The following is a 16,389-nucleotide window of genomic DNA, read 5'->3' as shown; positions in this document are numbered from 1 at the left end:
TTTGCCCACATATAGCAAAGGGCATGGGCCATCTTTCCACATAGATGACCCCTTCAGTACTACAGTTAAAGAATGACTGGATCTTAACCGTGTCCCCATTCTTGGGGTTCTGAAACTGTAGGGACATTTATGCATGTTTTGCAATGCCCCCATTTAAAGCTACCCATCGGTCGTTCTAGTAGCCATGGTGGAAACAGTCCTTGGTTTGGGGTTCCATTCAAGGTGGCTATGCACCAATACATGCCACTATCTTCTGATATTATAGATTTGGCCAGATTGTCTGGGGTACATGCCTGTTATATGCATTGCTCCCACATCATCCGTCTTATTCTGTCTCGGGGCAAAAGCGATTCCCTAGGGATGTCATTCACTCTATGGAAGGACTTTTTAAGATCACAGAGCCTTCTTCTCTGAAATCAGTTAAATAACTAAGCATTTTCCATTCTAAAAGCTTTATCTGTAGAAAAAATTCTCCTGGATTTCATTAATTGGCCAGTTGGCATTCCCTTTCTAAGGGAGGTAGGATGGTGGCTCTTCCAGTGGAGTAAGCTGTTCTTGGAAGTAGGTTTTCGATGAACAGTGGTACTGTTACTTATACCATCTTTTTTTCTAGTTAATGTTGTCCTTTTGCACCTCACTCTTGAAAAACGTCCCAATATTGTTTGTGTTTAGATGTTCCTCAAAGCTATCAAAGTTCTCCTTTGGCCCCATCACAAGATGAAAATATCATCAATGAAGCATACCCATAGCAATATATGGGATGTAAACAACTCCAGGTTCCCCATTAACTGCTTCCCGACCGCTTCCTGACCGCCCTATAGCATAAATACTGCTACAGGGCGGCACAGGTGCGCAAAATCATGTATATATACGTGATTTTGCATTTCCGGGTAGGGGCCACTCGCCCAGTGATGGTCGAGGATCCCCGACGGGGAGGAGAACTGTTAGTAAACAAAATAGTTCTCCTCCCTGTCGGCTCATGCACACTGCTTTGGATGGCTGTGCAAAGAGCAGGCATGCAAAGCAGTGTGATTACAGTGAAGCACACGGACACAGGACATAGTGAAACAGCACACAGTTAACCCTTTGATCACCCCTCATGTTAACCCTTTCCTGCCCAGTGCCATTAGTACAGTGTCAGTGCTTTTTTTTGTAGCACTGATCACTGTATTGGGGTCACTGGGGATGTCAGTGACACCAAGTCAGTTCCCCCCAGCGTCAGAATGCCTGCTGCAGTCCCGCTAAAAGTCACTGATCGCTGGCATTACTAGTAATAATATTTACAGGGAAAAAAAAGCCCAGTATAGATACCACCATTTGTAAACGCTATAACTTTCACGTAAACCAATTAATTTACACGTTTTGGGATTTTTATTTTAGTAAAGACATGTAGCAGAATACATTTTGACGAAATATGATTTTTAACATTTTTTTACTGAACATGTTTAATAGCAAAAAGTTTTTTTTTTCTCAAAATTGTCGTTTTTTTGTTTTTTTTATAGTGCAAAAAATAAACACACAGGCAATCAAATGCCACCGAAAGAAAGGTCAATTCGTGGGGAAAAAAAAGGATGTAAATTGCATTTGGGTGCAGCGTTGCAGGACCACGCAAGTGTCAGTTAAATTAACGCAGCACCATAACGCAGAAAATGGCCTGTTCAGGAAGGGGGGTAAATCCTCAGGAGGGCAAGTGGTTAATACAATTGTGTGCTCCTACCACCCCAAAAATAAATTGATGTATGTGGGAGCACATGCTGTCCCCATCGCCATACCCCTCTTCTGCCTGATCTTTCCATCAAAAAGGAAGAAAGTCCTTTCACGTACAAAGTTAAGAGGCTTAAGGGCAAGCTTTGTATGGGCTTTAAACACCTGCCCCCTAATGCCTAGAAAGCATTCACATGCAGACAAACTAAGATCATGCTGTATGTGGCTATACAAAGCCACAATGTCCAAACTGGCAGGCAGTACATCATCTTCCATTACCACACCAGAAAGACTATACACATATTGTCTCAAAATAAAGTCAATGTACTTGCTAATGGTTTCACTTAAATTATGATTCCCTGAGACAATGGGACATCCCAGAGGGGCAATTGTTGGGTAGTAATTAATTATAAATTCAGATTAATCCTGTGACCGAACCTTTTCATCTGCCCCTTCTTTTGGGATGGGCTTGAGCTCTCCCAAATATTCTTGGGTCAGATCTTTTAACAATATCTTATAGTTAGCTTCTTTGCTAAGTATATCATAGCACATCCCCAAGGATCTTTCCATCAGGAATATATTGCCACCCTTGTCTTCTGCAATCATTTTTAACTTCTTGTTATCTTTCAGCTCCTCCAGGGCTTTCCACTCAGAGAACGTGAGGTTAATGCATTTCTTATTTTTGCCGGAGCACTTTTTCCTAAAGGGTACTTAGCTCCCGTTCAACCAATTTCACAAAGAGCTGAAACTGACAACACTGTGTATGCAGATGAACTAATGCTGTTGGAATATTCCAGTCTCCTCGTATAAATTCACAAATCTCATATACTGTTGGGAATAGCCTCTTTTTAATGCAGACCTCAAAAGTTAGGTTTTGAACCCTGTGGCCCTGTGGAAACACACTTTTTTCTTATTTCCTATAGCTTTTATTCACATAGTCTGGTTGAAAAAAGACACACGTCCATCTAGTTAAACCAACAGAAGGGGAGAAAATATATACAATCCTGTTTCCTATTCTATACCCACTGTTTAACCAAAGGAAAGCAAAAAAAAAAACAAAAAAACACAACAAAGCATGATCCAATTTGCTCCAACAGGGGAAAAAATTCCTTCCTTTTCCTCCAAGAGGCAATCGGATATAGCTGGCCAGAAACATCTATGCAGTTTCCTGCAATGCGTTTTTTGGAAAGGTACACAGACTTTTTACATGCTTAGATGGCTGTAGAGGACAGTGGGCTACAGAGAAACAGGTACAATTTATATAGGAGGATTTTTTCATCTCTGTGTATCACCTTAGGCCAGTCACTTCACTGGGTATATGTAAGGGTCTACAAGCACTTTACTGTTCACCTCTCCTACTGTCCATGATGTTGATCTTTGCTCTAATACAGAGAAACCACTGCCTGAAGAATCTTCACAATCCACTTGGGCCAGCAATTTGGACCACTAAGCACAGCAGGAATCAGACACTCCTAGACGTGCCAAGTTCTGAAGAGTCTTGGGGTGGTGGATTCTTTTCATTAAAGCAGAGATCTGCAGCAGGAGAAGTTAGTATTATCTATCAGCTTTGCAGGAAGGACTTTATTTTGCATTTTTTTTCTAGACAGAGTTGATTTGATGGAAGCCTGCTCCCAGAAACATATGTGTGTTTGTAGATGGGGTCTAATCAGTGTACCCAAAGATTGTGCGGAATCACCACTCAGTTATTTGAACATTGGTTATATTGTAGAAATTGTATAAGCACGAACAAGGCAGTCATGCATTAGTACTACATATGTTGCAGAGGCTACAGTTCTTCAGGAAGAGGAAGTTATGATAATCAGCAAGGCAGTTTTCTAGTAGTGTTATGAGATACACTTACAGATCACAGAATGCTAGATGAGTACTTCCTCTGATGGGGTTAAAGTATTACTGAGTGACACTGCAAAACCAACAAGTCCCTGTGAATATCTGGCTGCCAGTGATAGACTGTGCCAAGAAGCTGACAGAAGAAACACCCTGTAATAAAAAATTATTCTTTCCTTGCTCAACAGGTTCATCTCCCTAATGCTACTTCTACTCATTAACCAGCAGAGGCTCTGTGCCTGGCTTATTTCCACACTGCGGATGCACCAAATAGTGCAGAATCTCCAATTTAGGGACAACTATGTTAAGATGGCCACCTAAATCTCGCAGGATTTCAGAATCCAAAAAGAGATGCAGTCCTCCCCAAGATGGTTGCCTGGAGCCTATAGCAGGGGACAAATTAGTCTTCAATGGCTTCCTGCCAGCCTGAAGAAACATCACGGTGCCACCTTTAAGTCAGCTGATATACCGCAGCCCAACACCTGGCCACACAAACAAGCTTACAAACTGCAGCCCTCAAAAATAAATAACCAGCAATAACAAATAACTGCAGTATGACAGAAAGCAGAAAAATTAACATACCTAACAAAAATAATGCTTCACAAAACAGTCAGAACATTTTGTGGGCATAACGTTCCTTGCAGGGAAGCGGGACTCAACATCCAACTTGATGGTTATCACCCACAGACAGGGTATCCTTGACCCGAGGTCCTGGACCTCCAGAAGTGGAAGAATACTGTTCATTCTGAGACTCTGGATTGGGTGATTAAGTCTTTGTTGGTGGCAAATACACTCCAGTGGAGGGTAGAGGGCAAATCCTATGGGAAGCTTTGTTTGCAATGAAGCAGAACACCTAAGCAGAGATGATGTTCTCACTCCCCCATCAAGTTGCTCAGGATAAGAGAACTAACCTTGCAGTTAAGGAACATGGGGAAGGTGAGGTATCCTCTGATAGTGAGGGGGCGCCAGTCGGGCTCCCTACTCAGCAGGCCATCTCCCATAGCAACTGGGAGCAGACCAGAATTACAGAGGTTACCATCCTGGCCAGTACATATGGTCCAGCAGGGTTTCATTCCATTACTAGGAGTGAAGTAGCGGTGGTACACTGGCTGGTGGAATGGTGTGTTTTGGCCCGCCACTCTGAATGCAACACATGCAACACACTGGCAGCAAAGCAATGGGACAGCTTGTCATGGTCAGGGGTCAGGCTCGGAGACTAGTAGCTATAGCAGCACAGAGGCTCCCACCAACCAGCAGGATATGTATACAAGCAGGTCACCCTGGCAGATGACGTGGGCTCACCTGATGTGTGGAGTCTAAGCACTAACTGATGTTCACCAGAGCTCCTAATGGTGGAGATGGGTTTTGCTGCATGTTAGTACCAGGTCGCAGTCCTCAGGATCGCCCCACCAGAAGATGAGCAAGCCAGGGCCCCATAGCAGATATAGCAGGTAGGGATCAAACAGAAGCGTAGTCAGTAAACAAGTCAAAAGGTCAGGAACAAGTGGTTGCAGGTTGGAATCAGGCTAAAGCGTAGTCGAGGAACAAGCCAAAGGTTGGTAATGAGTGGTAGTGAAGGTACAGATAGCAGCAGGAGAGACAAGAGCGAGATATTGGCTGGCAAACAGGAAGTGTAGAGATGTGGCTTAAATCTGGAAGTTCAAGGTCAAGCATCATTCAAGGAAATGTCCAGGTAGATCCAGCATTCCAGATGGCTCAGCAAGAAGAGACATCACCAGCCACAACAGAGGTTGTATACACTGCATACACAAATACAACTGCATTTTCTATATACTGTGGAGGCAGCACACCTACAGTAGACTTGTAAGACTGCTATATTGTTAAGTTTTTATGCTTTTATCCAGCACTATTGATTGGACCTTATGCAAGCTCATGTTAAGTTCTTTTGGGGTGAAAGTTCATCAAGCTGTGGTTTCTCCATAATCTGGTAAATTGTTTGTCCTCTGTACTTTCCAGGAACATAACTAGGAAACCTTGTATTTAAACGTACCACTAACTCAATTTCTAGTAGTCTTTGAGGCCAGTATTTTCTGGTTTTGTCCAGATTACATCCTTCAGTTCTTATCCACTACTTACTGGTTCTCTAGAAGTACTGTATTTATTCAGTGATGTTAACTTCTTTCCGTTACTGCCTCCTGGCCCTTTACAAGATTTTAAATGCCGGGAAGCAGAAGCAGGCATTTGGGTCATGTGATGGCTATGATTGGCTGTCTCAGAGGTCACATGATCGGAAAGTTCCTGATCGCTAGTATGCATCAGGAGCTTGCCAGTCCGCCAGTGTCTGTTCAGGGTGTGTGCTCTCCTCTCAGCACATAGAGTTGTTTATTTTTGGCCTCTCGGTATTGAAGCCCACCCACCGAGAGGCTGCATATATGTGCCATGTTGGCGGGAAGAGGTTAACTAACCAAAGTATGATGCTATTAGCCCTCCAGTGTAAAATCCTTCACTTGCTATCAAATCAATATTCCATCAAACAAATATACATAAATACTGTACATATAAAAATGAATAAAAATAAAATTACAAATATTTGTGAGAAATCAAACCAACATTGAAAGTAAAAAATCAAATAAACTCATAAACGTCTCTTTTAAAGAAATATCCACTGTGTCTTCTGTTGGGTATGCAACAGCATGTACTATATACAGTATTGTGTGTTAATATCACTTGACCAGTAGATGGCACTGTACACTAAGGTTACCAGTTGTGCATATCTGTAAACTTGTTGGTTCTCTCTCTTCTCTCTCTCTCTCATAACCAAGATGTCTGCTGTTACAAGTTGCTGAAATGTTTTGTATGTTTGCAACTTAAGCCACACAAGTAAACCAAGTTCTGCCTCATCACAAGCTACCAGTGTCTTCTCTAACACATAACCAACATCTTCAACAATGTTTCTTATACTTCTTCCGGCCACCAATAATGTGTATACTTGATTTGCAGATATGCGAGTGATCGATCAAAAAATAAAACACATTAAATCAAAAAAGTCTCCATTAAAAACTGTCAATTGTCTCTTCAATAGTTCCTTCTATGCTTCTCCCAACCACCAATGCTGTGCATGCATCAACTTTATACACCACTGTGCTACTCTTTACCGGATGTACTCTCACCTGACAGCTTTGACCCCCCAACTAAATGTAAGTTCAAAAAGTGCAACTATTCCCCAGCTCCTATTGGAATCCTTTAGCTGGATACACAGCAGGAAAGGTTTTCCTTCTCATCCAATTTTCCAGACACTGGCCTTTTAAGGCTCCAGCCACCCTCATTAAAAAGCTCACAAATATTTGTAATTTTATTTATATTCATTTCCATATGTTTTTATGTGTATGTGATTGATGGAATATTGGTTTGATAGCACTTGAAGGATTTTACACTGGAGGACTAATAACACCTTGGTTAATTGGATTTCAGTGAACATGTTGTAGATGGGGGCTTCTTAGAGGTTTTAAATTTAAAACAAGAGCACATCAGCATAGCAGCTTACAAGGCTCACATTTCCAGATTTAATCGTTGACGTGTTCCAGTTCCTAGTGAGAAGAGCCGCTCTCATGCGCTGTCCTCAAAGACTATAAATTAACTTATAAGCAGGGCTTTTTTTCAGCGGGAAAAAAGTTTTGGCACCTCCAGAACTGAATGTATGTAATGGCAAGGGGTGTGCTGGAGGATGTATTGATGCTGGCTGCTGGGGGATCTATTGTTACTGATGGGGATCTATTTTTGTGTGAGGGTCTATTGTTGCTGGTGGGCGTCCATTGCTGCTTAGGGTCTGATGCTGCTGGTAGGGATCTACTGTTGAGGGAGGGGTTGCTGGCTGCTGAGAGATCTGTTGTTGCTGCTGGGGGTGTCTAATGATGCTGGGGTAGATATTTTGTTGCTTGGGGTGGAGTTTTGTTGTGGGTGGTCCACTGTTGTATGGGAGATCTATTGTTGCTGGTGTGGGTCTATTGTTGCTGCAGGGCATCTATTGTTGCTGTAGTGGGGTCTCTTGTGGGGGGGGACTATTGTTGCGTGGGGGATCTGTTGCTGGCTGCAGGTTATCAGTCGTACTGCCTTTTTTATCAATAACAAATTCCATACAAATTATTTAGCACCACAAAATGATACTTGGTTCTGTATTCTATAAAAGGGGCGGCACTGGGAGGTGGGTAGAGGGTGGAACCAAAGGACAGTGCTCAGAGGAGGGTAGGGGGCAGAGACAAGGGGGGACTCGGAAAGGGGGAGTTCCTGCACCTATTCTCTGCCTATAAGTCTAACATAAGTCTAACATTTTATCTTTTGCAGTGCCATGTCCTACAAATCGTACCCTAACTCATGTGATTGTTTTGTGTCACTTCCACCGGCTTCAAGCTCCAATGTGGTTATATTTGCAAAGAATTCAGATCGACCCTATATGGAGGTCCAGGAGGTTGTATACTATCCTGCGGCTACATATCCACCAGGGTCAAAGGTCATGGTAAGAACAATCACACTTTCAGATTTATACATGTTGGCTGAATTGCAAGTTGTTATTGAGGTTTAAAGCCCAACTCTACCCAAAATAATTTCTCATCTGCAAAGGCTATGTAAGCAGAGAAGGTTTGTTTTTTTTTTTTAGAGAACTAATGGTTTTATCGAAGATTTCAGTGGATCAACAAGTTTGCTGTCTGTGTCTTCACTAGGGTTGCAACTTCATCCCTTTACAACCGAGGATATATTAATCACTTGTCCTCCAGAGGATTTACCCCCGTTCCTGGCCAGGCCATTTTTTGCGATACGGGGCTGCGTTACTTTAACTGACAATTCAAAACTGGTCATGCAACTCTGCATCCAAATGAAATTTACGTTCTTTTCCCCACAAATAGGGCTTTCTTTCAGTGGTATTTGATCGCCTGTGTGTTTTGTTTTTTTTAAATATAAACACAAAAAGAGACAATTTTGCGAAAAACACAATAATACTGACTTTTTGCTATTAAACAATCAAGTAAAACAAAAATGTAAAAATCAAATTTCGTTATAAATTTAGCCCAAAATGTATTCTGCTACATGTATTTGCTAAAAAAAAAATCCCAATACGTGTAAATTAATTTGTTTACGTGAAAGTTATGGCGGTATATATACTGGGATTTTTAATTTTTTTTACTAGTAATGGCAGCGATCAGCGACTGCAGTGGGCATTCTGACATGGGGGGGTGAACTGGCTTGGTGTCACTGACATCCTCAGTAACACCAATACAGTGCTATGCAGAGCCATACAAAGCAGTGTGCAGGAGCTGACAGGGAAGAGATCTGTGTTGTTTATACACAGATCTCTCCCCCGTCGGAAATACTTGTCGATCACTGGGTGCTGGTGAGTAATCACCGGCCAAGACCCGGTAATTGAAACCTGAGGCTGCGAATGGCGGTGCGGGAAGGGAACTGCAAAATCACCTATATATACACGTGAATTGCGCACCCATGCCGCCCTGTAGCAGTATTTCTTTGGTTAATTACACGGTTCAGTGGCTGCTTAGGGTGGTAATAGACTCAGTGCCTTATCTGAAATAGATTAGCCTCAGAACCTGTGTAATTAATATGTGTTTGGGTTTAAAGGGATAAGGTGGCAACCCTAGTCTTCACTTATCTGATTTTCTCTCGCTTACTGTCCCAGTGACATGAAATCCGGAGGATAGTAGAGTGGGGGAGGTTTTAAAATCCTAGTAGGTTTTATTGTTGTTTCTGGTGACCGTTACTTTCCTGATTTCTTTTTCCTGGTGCCACAGTGTTAAAAAAAAAGAGAAAATACCCTTCCCAAATCGCTAACTGACATCAGTTATAAAAACTTACATAAGCTTCCAGGTCCTTTCCTCCACTGAATTCAAAACTGAAATAGAATGTTTTTGGCTGGAATCGAGCTTGAAAATGAACCTTGTCACTTTTACAAGAAATGCTGCCTATATCATTCTGTGAAAGAAGAAGCTGTAATGTATTTCTTTCTTGGGCAGTTGGCAACAATCCATGTAGTGGCCAACAGAGGAACCACAGCCCCCCCAGGGGTGGACACTATCTGACACTCCTGGAGGTGTCAAATAGCAGCAGCAGTGGTAATTGTGGAATAAACAAAAATTTAACTCACTTTCCACCAGAGGGTTGATTATAGAGTTTCTATCACAGAATGCTGCAGACTTGATTTTTTTTTTCTTCATGTGACAGGTTTGCTTTACACCTTCACTGCCAGGTCCGTACGTTGTAGGGCCTGACACCGGGGGGTTTTACACACAATCCGGTGGCTTCAACCTGTCATGTGGATGCAATTGGGTAGCTGCAATGCCACCTGATTGCTTCCACAGCCCCCAGTGACAGGCGGGCGCTCCCACCATGAATTTCAGGCTCCGCTTGCCCATCTGCAGGCTCGGAGAGTGACATGGCGGGTGCCAGTGGGTGGAGAGGAGAACGGACACACATCCGCTGAAACACCCAGTGCAGGCAATCGCAGACATAGCAGAGTGCGCCTTGTTAGCAAAGGGTGGAATATGATCCTTAAAAGGATAAGTTCACCTTTTTTCCAGGTAAAAAAAGTGAAATTATTATTTCTTGTTTCTGCTGGTGCCATGCCGCACATTCACCCAGGTTTAACAGATTTACTTTAAATGTGTCTAACAACTTTTGATTTTACTTTAGGCATATTTTTCTACTAAATAAATTTAGCAAGCCTTTCTCTGTTACAGTGCACCTACATAGAAGTGGAGGAGGCCCCAAAGACACTAGCTGTGATCCTGAGTCGCCCATCCTGGTTGTGGGGGGCCGAGATGGGAGCTAATGAGATGGGGGTCTGCATTGGAAATGAAGCAGTGTGGACCAAAGAACCAGTTGTAGAGCATGAGGCTCTGCTGGGCATGGATTTGGTAAGGTGAGGCCTGTAAACGCATTGTGGTGGACCAGAGAAAATAACAAACACTACTTTGTCTTCTCATATCAGTCTCTCTCTTCACATATATCTGTTGCTTCTTTTCACAAAGGGGTTGATTATCCAAAGAGCTAACAATCAGAATTAAAGTAGTTTACGAACTGACCCTAATCTCTCCTTATGTAGTTTGTTTGATGCATTCTTTATGTAGCGCTACCCTTGTAAGAGCCGTTAGGTGGAATGTGTCCTCTGTTCTTTGCCTTAGCCCTTCTGATTCACCAGGTTGAGTGTACAACATCCAATATCACAAGAAATAGCTGAAAGTACTACTCAGTACCAAATATTTGTGCTATATCAAAGAAAAAACAGGTAGTAAAGGCAAACTTAAAGCGATTCTAAAGGTTTTTTTTGGGGGGGGGGGGGAACATAACAAACATGTTTATACTTACCTGCTGTGTGCAGTGGTTTTGCACAAAGCAGCCTGGATCCTCCTCTTCTCATGTCCCCTGCAGGCTCTCCTGGCCCCTCCCTCCTGTCGGGTGCCCCCACAGCAAGAATTGCTATCGGGGCATCCGCTTCTCTCTCCTCATTGGCTGACTGGCTGTGATTGACAGCAGCGGGAGCCAATGACTCCTGCTTGCTGTCTCAGCCAATGAGAAGGCAGAGACCCGGAACAGCCGAGGCTGTCGTTCACATCGCTGGATCACTATGAGGCTCAGGTAAGTATTGAGGGGGCACTGCTGCACATAGAAGGTTTTTACCTTCATGCATAGAATGCATGAAGGTAAAAAACCTTGAGCCTTTACAACCACTTTAATATATTGCCACCCAGTATGATTGGTAACTGGCAAGCATAAAATCAGCTCCTTGCAGCGGTGACAGCATGGGCTAGATGACATCTGATTGGTCAGCACCGTTCATTTGATGGTGCGGGCCAATCAACGGCCCTCTAGCCTGAACTGTCATCCCTGCAAGGAGAGGAAAGAAAGTGGCGGGGATTTCAAATCCTTGCTGATTTCTTTCCTCACCTACCACTAAGACTCAGCATGGGATGCCTGCAGGGAGATTTCCCGTACCTCTCCTGTATGAACTCGGGCTATGACAAGCAGTGGGGAAACCACATGCAATTTGGACAGGAATCGTATTCCTGTTCAAATCGCATGCTAATCTTTGCAGTGTGATTTGTGTTAATGAAAATACTCAGTATACCTAGCCAAGAGTTCTCTCAACAGTCTCCAGGATGCAGCTGTGACCTCTCGATGTAGAAGGGGGGGGCCCCTCGGTTTCTCCCCAAAGGCCTCCAGTGATCAGCGGTGGGAAGCAAAAGGTGAGTGGACGCTCAAGTCTCCCTGTGGCAGTGGTGCAGATGCTGTCATGGGGGCAGTGCTGCATTGCCCTCAAATGTTCTTACTTCCAGTCTCAGGCTCGGATCTCCGTTGATATTGTCTCACATTTGCAGGCAAATATTCAGACAAAGCTGCTCTCTCTAACTCTCTTGGTGTCACGAGGAAGAACGTTTCTAGGCAGTTTAATGAAATTTATCTCTCCACTTCTCCTACTGCACAGTTCCTTTTGGGATCTGTATTGTAAGGAGTTTATTCGTCCCAGGACGTGGCTGCCATCTCAAACTACAACCCTGGATTCTCAGCACTCTGCATAGAAATTTATGGGCTTGCTTTGCTTTAGCTCTCCCCCACTGGCCAGAGGAGAATGGTGCAACATAACATCAGCATCTCAGTAGAGAAAGGGAAGAATTTAAGACAATGTCTCCTTCTCCATATTGCTGTCGCCCAGCACTTAGCTACACTTACAACAGCTTTCAATTCACCGACACAATGGTTGCTCTGCGCACCTACTTTTAAAGTGAGGGTACCATGACTCTTGAGTATACACCTCAAACCTATGATAGTGGCCAACTCAAACCTCATCCCTAGTATTGGGGGCAGAATACAGGGAAAGATCAATGTATGTCCTACACCAAACACACACTGCACAGAAAGGAAACTGAGCCTCACTCTAGGTCCTAAATATTCAGTCTTTGCTTCAAGGATCAGTGAGCAAAGGGCATGGAATATGTTAAATATGCAATGTGTGTGGTGAGAGTGTGTATATTACACACTGAGTCTCTGGATAATAAACTGTAGTGTATACTGGAGGATGGATCTCATTGGAAAAAGACGAAGATGTGGGTGTTGAAGGTAAACTCTTACTGGGGAAACACCAGTGTGTGTTGGTGGGTGGGATTTCACTCCTAGAACATGCTTTGTTTGGCTAAATTTAGGACTGAAGGCAGAATCCCCCGTGACAAAGGGAAAGTGGCACTTAGGTATTATATATAAATTACAGAAAAACATAAAATGGTAACCTGTAATTTGAGAAAAATGCTTGCTTTCTTCCCTAAACTCTTTCTAAAAATGCTAATGTCTGCCTGTGATGCTGACCCTCTCACTAATATACTTTTAAAGATCCTGAGATAAAACAAAATGCAGTTGAACAGTTTTGACTTTTGTTAAGCCTCGTACACATCGGATAAATGACCATCAGTTTTTTTTTTGCATGCTAGTCTCATATCGAAAACTAATAGTTTACTGGAGTCACAACAATTCTCGTAAGACAGAATACAACATCCTGCGATGATGTAATGTATTGTGTAATGCTCTCCAGGTTAGTTAGATAGGATTTTCTGTTAGATCGAGGCTGAGTAGCAGCGTGGGATGAGTCAACCTGGGAGTGAGATCGCCTCAGTACAGGCTAGGCAACTCTAACAGTTCAGGGATTCTGGAGCCCTCCAACCTTTCCAGAAATTTGAGAACTTTCTAGAACTCAGGAGAGGGGAGTCCCAGATTTGCATGTTTGAGGGACCTTGGCCAACCCCCTGGAAGAAGGATGGGCATGGTGACCAAGGCAACCCTCAAACCTGACAGAGCCTAGGGAGCAGTGTGCAGTGTTGGATGGAAGGTGGATTGAGTAAGGCTGGAGTTTGAAGCCACGGAGGGGACCCTACCTACAGGCAGGATGCTGGAGAGGAGGCTCTCCACTGCCTCAACGTCTCCTGGGGAGGACAACCTGTGCAACAGGGAAGAAGCCAGCCCAGTGTAAGGTTTTAACCACTTCCCGACCGGCCGTTGTATATAAACGGCCGGACGGTGGCACTGCAGGGTCGGGTGGCCGTTTATAAACGGCCTCCCCGCACCCTGCTTGTGCGCGCTCCCCGCGATCCGGTGCCCGCTGTGTCCTCTGGACACAGTGAAACACCGATCGTCGGACAGGACCTCTGTACGAGGTCCCGATCATGTGATCACTGATTGGCCAATCAGTGATCACATGCAAAATAGTAAGCAAGATGTCACTTCTGACATCATTGCTTACTACGTGTGAAATCTGTGAATGATCACAGAGGTCACATGGTACAAGGCTATTCACAACAGCCTTGTACCATGTGACAAGCTGTGACCAATCACAGCTCACTCAGTTCTCAATGGCTGCAAGAATGCATACTGAAAGAATGCATACAGAGAGAAAGAGAAATGATTGCTTGTATATCCTATATGGGTGTAAAAGCAATCAGTGTAAAAAAAAAAAAAAAATCTTCATCACCCCCCAAAAGTAGTACAGTGTCACCATGGTTATAAACTAATTTGGCTTATTTTTTTTACTAAAAAGATAACGGAATAAATTTTGGCCAAGATTTATGATGAAATATTATTTATTTGCAAAATTTTATAAGAAAAACACTTTTTTTCAAAATTTTTGGACATTTTCATTTACATAGCAAAAAAAAATAAAAATCCCAGCGGTGAATAAATACCACCAAAATAAAGTTTTATCTGTTTTAAAAAAATGGTAAAAAATTCATATGGGTACAGTGTTGCATGACCACCCAATTGTCATTCAAAGTGTGATAGCGCTGAAAGCTGACAATTGCCCTGGACAGGAAGGGGGTGAAAGTGTCCGGACTGGAAGTGTTTAAACAGCCACCAACCCACTAAGCTAACAGGAGAGGACAGTGTGAGTACTCCTACACCCCCTGGGCCAGATAAAGGGAGAAGCCAGTCAGGTGTAAGACCCAACTAGCTTCTCATCCAGGACAGTTCAATTGGCAGCTCTTTTGCCCCCTTGCCCAGGGATACCTTCAGTCCAGCTGGGTGAAGAGGAGGAATCATTCGGGGTCTGAAGAGGTACACCAAGGGGACTTTAGAGCCCCTTAAAGAGACTGCTGCTATTGTTGATCCGCATTTTTGTACATATTGCTAAGGAGCTGTCCTCAAGTTCTGCAGTTCCTTGGGCATCCCATATACCCCCAGACTCCATCCAAGTTTAAACCTTAATAGAAAAACATAAAACCAAGCTCAATGGCTGTTCACTGCTTCAGAGTGCAGATAATGTGTGTTGCCTGGCCATGCAGAGCATAGGGTGACCCCTGGTCGTGCTACAATTGTATTGTAGTATAATGTATTTTTTTGTTTCTGAGCCTGCGCGATCTTGGTCACTTGATTTTATATGGACAAATACTGTACTAATTAAACAAAATTTGTTCATTCTGTTATCTTAAGAAAAATATTCATGCTTGTCCCTTTGGATAATTTCACATGAACTGTCGTGATTGGCTCACGAAAAAGTGTACTAATGATCGGATTATCGAACGATTGCACAAAAAACTTTTTTTCCCCAATTTTCTCATCATGTGTCCTAGGAATTATTCTTCTTCCTGCACCTCACTTCTTCATTGCTCCCCTTCTCTGCATCCCACTTACCTATCAGTCCTAACCCCTTTAGGTCTACTTCTCCTTGACTTTTAAACCATATTGGCATATGCCTCCCTCTTATTAACCAAACCCCACCCCACCACTAAATGCAATCCCCCATACAAAACTGATTGGTAAGAGGAAATTAAGCCACCTACAATGCTGAAACAAGGCTAGTTTAACTGTATGTACCTATGTCCAAGAAGTCTGTTCATAATGTAACAGATAAAGAAGACAAACTATGATTGCAAAAAGCTATGTAACAATAATAATAGCCTTGTGCTTTTCTCCTTCTCTGCAGATTAGCACTGGAGCGTGCCACTTCTGCCAAAGCCGCAGTGCAGGTTATAACTGAACTCCTGGCATGTTATGGTCAGGGGGGCAGCTGTAGAGAGGAGCCTGAGCCTTTCATGTACCACAACACATTCCTACTGTGTGATCGCCAAGAAGCTTATGTGCTTGAGACAGCTGGGCAGTACTGGGCAGCTGAGAAGATCACTGGTGAGTTACAGAATATTGCTTTGAACATGGCCTTATCACGTATTGCAGGGTATTTCCAGGCAGTTTCTTATTTCCAGCATTGGTTCTTCTCAGTACAAGGCTTTTGTAAGTAAGATGCGTGTGGGTATATCCTCAATATAAAACCTTTCCTAGCCCTTGGCATGACTAACATTTAACCCTGAACAGATCTGCAGCCTAAGATTTACCCTACCTGTACAAAAAAATTAACTCAACATTTAATCTGCCACCAAAAACCTGGGGCCTGTTCACAACAGATGTGTTCATAAATGCATTACAGATGCATAGACGATAAAATGGAAGGATTGAAATTAATGTTGTTCACACCATTGCATTGCAGTGATGTGTGGTTGAAGTGCTACTAAACCCACAACAGTAAAATCAGTCTATATATGCAGTAAAGCATGCTTGTTACCTAAGGGGTTAATCCTCTGCATTGTGTAAAAAGGCTGTTTGATCCTGTCTTCTCTGACCCTCCCCTTCTTCTACTGTCCCCAATCCATCTGCTAACAGAACAGAGCCTTGGGGGGCAAGCTGCACATGCTTAGTTTAGTGTGTATTTTTTTTTCTTAGGAGAGTGCATGTGATCAGCATAGGGACAATCAGCACTGTCCAGACAGAGGGTGAGGGTGCAGCCTAACAGGACAGTTAGGGGAGAATGAAAACTCCTCCTACAAGCTTTAACCAGTGCTG

The 16,389-nt window shown here is 43.2% G+C and overlaps 1 protein-coding gene across 2 annotated transcripts in view; it reads left to right on the top strand.

Moving 5' to 3' along the window:
- SCRN2 (secernin 2) overlaps positions 1-16,389 on the top strand; it is a 43,441-nt gene that overhangs the window by 9,219 nt on the left and 17,833 nt on the right. For both annotated transcript variants that reach the window (XM_089674319.1, XM_089674320.1), the window contains exons 2-4: positions 7,852-8,023; positions 10,254-10,435; positions 15,479-15,678. In XM_089674319.1, coding sequence (XP_089530445.1) covers positions 7,856-8,023; positions 10,254-10,435; positions 15,479-15,678 — 550 coding nt within the window. In that variant the 5' untranslated portion in view covers positions 7,852-7,855. The remainder of the gene's footprint in view (positions 1-7,851; positions 8,024-10,253; positions 10,436-15,478; positions 15,679-16,389) is intronic.

The sequence above is a fragment of the Staurois parvus genome, unplaced genomic scaffold (genome assembly GCF_062004578.1).
Source record: "Staurois parvus isolate SC_StPar_1 unplaced genomic scaffold, SC_StPar_1.0 ptg000151l, whole genome shotgun sequence".
NCBI classification, from domain to species: Eukaryota; Metazoa; Chordata; class Amphibia; order Anura; family Ranidae; genus Staurois; species Staurois parvus.
Note: the sequence above shows the minus strand (reverse complement) of the source record. Positions and strands in the feature narration are given on the sequence as shown.